The following is a 5,164-nucleotide window of genomic DNA, read 5'->3' as shown; positions in this document are numbered from 1 at the left end:
TACTTAAACTTTCTACCTTATTATTCTTTTTTAAAAAAATAAAACCTTTTATTCAATTTGCAAACTGAAAAATTAATATTTTAACACAAGGGTTTAACTAATACAAACCTTATGATGGGAAACAAGTTGTAGCGTTTTTAATCAAATGTTCGAAAATGATAATTTCATGCTGTTTTTTCGGATCTGTTAGTGCTCAGATTGTGTGCTGAGGATGACTCTCAGCTTCATGTTTGATGTTGGCTAACTTTGATTAGCTGTGGCAGCCATCTTGATTTGGCTTGACTTAAAGAAATAATGAGTTATGGAGGTATATCCTGCAGTAATATCCTGAAAGTTTCATTGAAATCTACGCAGTCCTTCATGAGATATTTTGCAAACGAATAAACAAACACGTAGACATGGGTGATTATATTATTGCCTGCCTTTTCCCTTTGTGCCGGTTGATAACCAGGACGAAACTAGTCACTGTTAAAGCACAATCCTGCACTAAGTAATACTGTAACATGATACTGTGTGTGTGAGAACAAGGCGTAGCTTCTGAGGTTGTAGCTGAGAGGTGTTAGGGGTTCTCAGGGGAATTTTCCCATTCGTCTGTGGTGTTTCAGTGTGAGAGGAGAGGCTGCAGCACAAACACCAAAAACATTCAATCATTCTTTTCCCCCCACATTCATTTAGCTCAAATCTGACATTTTGGAGTTTTAATGTCAGGAAAATCCATGTTTGCATGAATGAATGTGAAGGTTTAAACCAGAATACATATTTTATTTTATTATGGCAGAGCATGCTGTTTGATTTACTCGTTACATTTCATCTTTTTTTTCTCCCTTTCAGGGATTAGTCCAGTGTACATCAACCTGTTTGGCCTAATGAAGGAGAAGAACCAGATGTGGTTCCCCCCTAATCACATCTTTAAAGTCAGACCAGGAGAGAATGATGAGTGGCTTCATTTCAGAATCAGGTAGGACGCAGCAACCCGTAATTTATTTATTTATTATTTGTTTGATCTATTTCAGATTTTGTTTACCTGTGCTCACTCGTGTTTCTGTGGTCAAACCTTCTGTTCAGGTATTATTTTCCAGGCTGGTACAACAGCAGTAATTCTTTCTTCGCCCATCGCTACAGTTGGTCCAAAGAAAAGGAGAGCCCRGTCATGGATGACTGCGTGTTATCCTACCTGTTCGCTCAGGTTAGTCGCTTGTCTTTACAGACATCTAAAGAAGTCTGTTTATATGTGTGTATGCTCATGAAAAAGTTATTTGATTATTTTCTTTACCTGCTTAGAGACTAGAGGACGTCTTCATGGTTTCTGCTAAAACACTCAGTGTTGTTTTTTCCCTTTGTGGTTTTTTACGTTGTGTAAAATGATAAGAAGAACTGCTGGGTGGAGATAAAACTTGGTCTGCCTGCCAGTCTGCATGTCTCTCTGACATCTCATTGTTTTGGTTCGGTTTGAAAACAGGAAGTGAAGAATTGAGTCTTTTTTTAAAGCTCAAATAAAAAACAAGAGTCATGCCAGGTTTCCTTTGTTTATTTCCTTATGTTCCTACGTGTGTGTGTGATCTTGTATTTGTTACCTTGTAAAGGCCATTTCCCCAAAACAAACTACCCTGTGAGAGGCCTGGTCCCAGAAGTTCAAATGCTGTTGGGTGGTTACGGCTTATGTTTAGGACTGAGGTGTGAATGAGTTTAGGTTAAGGGTCTGGGTTCGGCTACAGAAACTTGAGAATTTGCATTTTTGCAGGAAATTCAGCGTGAAAATGCTGAAAGATTTTTGCAAAAAAGCTGAAATTAGCAGAAAAGTAGATTAAAAAAGTAGCTGAAAAAGCTGAATGTAGCACAAAGGAGCAGAAAGAGCATGTCTGCTGAATGAAGCCGCAAGAAGCTGAAAAAAGCTCAAATTAGCTGAAATGCCCAAAAAGCAGCTTAAATTGCAGAAAACAGCTGAGAGCATTAAAAGCTTAAATTAACAAAAAGAAGCTAATACAAGTACAAGAATGTTAAAATCATCAGAATAGCTGAAGAAAACAGAAAAAAATACTCAATTAGCAACAAAGAAGCTGAAGGAATTTTGTTTAACCAGGAAGATCCCATTGAGAATAAAAAACTTTTTCAAGGGAGTCCTGGACAAAAAGAAGTTAGCACAAATAAGTTAAAAGTGCAACGAGAACAAAAAGTGAACAGTGCAGTAAAATATATTTCCATTCCCTTTTCTCCTTGTCACGACGAAAGCAGACTTGGTTTATAAAGTTTATAGGGAAACAGGCAGACTCTCATTAATTCAGGTGGTTGTTCAATAATTTTAATGTACTTCAGACTTTAGATATCCTGTTACAGCTCTGCTCTGTACCACCAGAACGTTGAAAGTTAAGCTGGATGTTATTAGTATTGCAGTTTAAATAAGTTAAAAACTGTTTAAAAGTTGAATTGTTTACACATTTTTATTCCCTCGCATTTCTTCAGTGGCGAAGTGACTTCCTGAAAACTTTGGTTGAGATGCCAATAAACCACGAAACTCAGGAGGAGTGTCTGGGCATGGCTGTGCTGGACATAATGAGGCTCGCGAAGGAGAAGGATCAGTCACCTGTGGAAGTGTACAACACCACCAGGTAGGACTCCACTCACCTGAGACCAGCCACACCCAGCAGGAGGATTGTGTGATTGTGTAACAGAAGACGCAGCAGAAGTCGGTTTCAATTTCTAAAGCTGTGAATTAAAAATAGAACAGAAAACGTCTTATGGAAGAAAGAGGAATTTAATCTAAAACAACAAAAAATACTCCATGTAACATGTCACTACATGGAAGATTTCTACAGATTGCTCGTAAAAAGTATTAAATCCAAACTCAGAAATCAAGTAGTGAAATACACTGAACAAAAAATAAAAATGTGTCACTTTTGTTTTTTGCTCTCATTTTTTTAAAGACTTTATCTATGTACCCAGTAGAGCAGGGCTATTCAACTAAATTGCTCCGGTGGCCACAGTTAATGCAGGCCAACATCTCAGGGGCAGAACTTCCAGCAATTAAAGTCATTATGTAATAAATAAACCAAGTATTACAAAGATCTGCTACCTTTAAAATAGTTTATTTTGCTGCATTTAATCATGAATACAACATACAGAACCCTATGTAATAAAAGTAGTGCCAATAAAACAAAATTAAAAACAAAAATAACACATTATGCCTCCTATTTAGCACAAATATCATTTTCACATCTCTGACTTTTAAACCAATTTTATTTTCACTTTTATAGTTTTATCTTCAACTGYTTGTAGTTTTAACGGTCTTGGGTGTTCATAGAAATGGTTTATACCAGCTTGTAGCCAAGATTATGACGTTTCTGTAGATGCCACACACGTCTATGTCTAACTAAAAGAACTTGTAGTTATTAGAGTAGAAAACCATGGTTTGTGCTTAAGAGATGAATGAACCAATTGGTGGGCCGAACTTTGGTCACTCGTGGGCCTGATGTGGCCCATGGCCGCCAGTTGAATAGCCCTGCAATAGACCGTCTTCTTTCAAATATTGTTCAGAAATTTGTGTAAATCTGTTAGCGGGCACTTCTCCTTTGTAGAGATGATCCATCCCAAGATGCTGATTAGACAGAATGATTGTTGCACAGGTGTGCCTTAGGCTTAGTCTTAATAAAAGGCCACTCTGAAATGTTCTATCACACAGCACAATGCCACAGATGACGCATGTCTTGAGGGGGCGTTCAATTGACATGCTGGCTGTTTTTGTTTACAGCTACAAGTCCTTGCTGCCACAACACGTCCGGCACCGCATCCGAGCGTACAACTTCTTCACTCGCAAGAGAATCCGCTATCGCTTCAAAAAGTTCATCCAGCAGTTCATCGAATGCAAGGCCACCGTTCGGAACCTCAAGCTCAAGTACCTGATGAGCCTGGAGATGTTGCTGCCCTCTTTTTTTTCCGAGTGCTTCCAAGTCACCAAACACTCGCGAGAGGTCACCGTCATCGTGTCGGGCGTCGAGGGCATCCTCCTGTACAAGGGGAGGTGGAGAAAAGGAGACAAAGAGGTGAGGACCGGAAGATGGGTTTATGCTAACGGGAATCTGTTAGTTCATCACAGTGGGATGCTGGGATTCAGCCTTGCGTGGTTGTGTCGTGCTTACAGTTTTATATTTATTATCTTCAGGATCTGCAGCTATTCTGTGATTTTCCCGAGGTGATAGACATCAGCATCAAACAAGGCAATAAGGATGGCCCGTTAGAAAGTCGCATAGTTTCTGTCACCAGACAAGACAGCAGCACCCTGGTACAGTACTCACTTCTCCTGCCACGACTACAACAAACAAACTGAATACTGAATTATTTAATAAGGACAATGCATTCAACAGAACTGTTATTATTTTGACCGTTTCAGTTACTTTTTTGTAGTTTTTGTCTCAAGTGGACTTTTTCCACTATCGCCTCTACAGCACAGTTTGACTTGGCTGAACAGTGGTTTTCTATTACGCTCCAGTCATCGTCAAGTTAGGCGGTCCCAGAGTCTGAAAATTGATGCCACGCGCCTTAATTCAATTCAATTCAATTCAAAAACAATTCATTGATCACAGAGGGAAATTAGCTTACCTTAGCTTATCTTATCAGCTGGTGGCGGTTATGCTCCATCAAGCTTTTTACCAGCCACCATTAAACATAGAAGAACAAGACCCCCAAAAAGATACCCAACACAACAATGGAGGACATGGTAGCGTTGTTATTGCACATGTCGGATTGGGTTGTTTTGAGAGTAGCTCTTGTGACGCAACCAGTGACTCCACCAATCGGTGACCGGCAAACTTCTGACGTCGTGTTTTCAGGCCAGCACGGTACACTGGGAACCACAGGGAAGTAAGTTCTGAAAAAGGGGCCTGGTTCCACGAATCCTTGCTAGAGGAAAAGTCGAACCATGCTGTAGAGGCTCTAGTGGAATAGGTGAGCTTAACTACCTGACACACACAGTATAACAGATAAAACTGTACACAGTGATTACTAGTGATGTCCCGATACCAACATTTTTTTTTACCTCACCCACTTCGGATGTTATCATTATTATTATCCATCAAATGGACGTTATTAGCCTTTATCAGTCCCATAGAATGGCTTCAGACTGTCAGCTGGTTAATATAATATTAATACAATATATAATATATAGTATAAT

The 5,164-nt window shown here is 39.3% G+C and overlaps 1 protein-coding gene across 1 annotated transcript in view; it reads left to right on the top strand.

Annotated features, from left to right (window-relative positions):
* Nucleotides 1–5,164, top strand: part of LOC106514545 (tyrosine-protein kinase JAK2) — a 37,449-nt gene that overhangs the window by 16,065 nt on the left and 16,220 nt on the right. Inside the window, exons 3-7 of the mRNA XM_014003852.1 lie at nt 832–958; nt 1,066–1,186; nt 2,461–2,606; nt 3,746–4,037; nt 4,157–4,276. Of these exons, the coding sequence (XP_013859306.1) occupies nt 832–958; nt 1,066–1,186; nt 2,461–2,606; nt 3,746–4,037; nt 4,157–4,276 (806 nt within the window). The remainder of the gene's footprint in view (nt 1–831; nt 959–1,065; nt 1,187–2,460; nt 2,607–3,745; nt 4,038–4,156; nt 4,277–5,164) is intronic.

Source organism: Austrofundulus limnaeus, unplaced genomic scaffold (genome assembly GCF_001266775.1).
Source record: "Austrofundulus limnaeus strain Quisiro unplaced genomic scaffold, Austrofundulus_limnaeus-1.0 Scaffold20, whole genome shotgun sequence".
NCBI classification, from domain to species: domain Eukaryota; kingdom Metazoa; phylum Chordata; class Actinopteri; order Cyprinodontiformes; family Rivulidae; genus Austrofundulus; species Austrofundulus limnaeus.
This window is presented reverse-complemented; position numbering and strand designations above follow the sequence as displayed.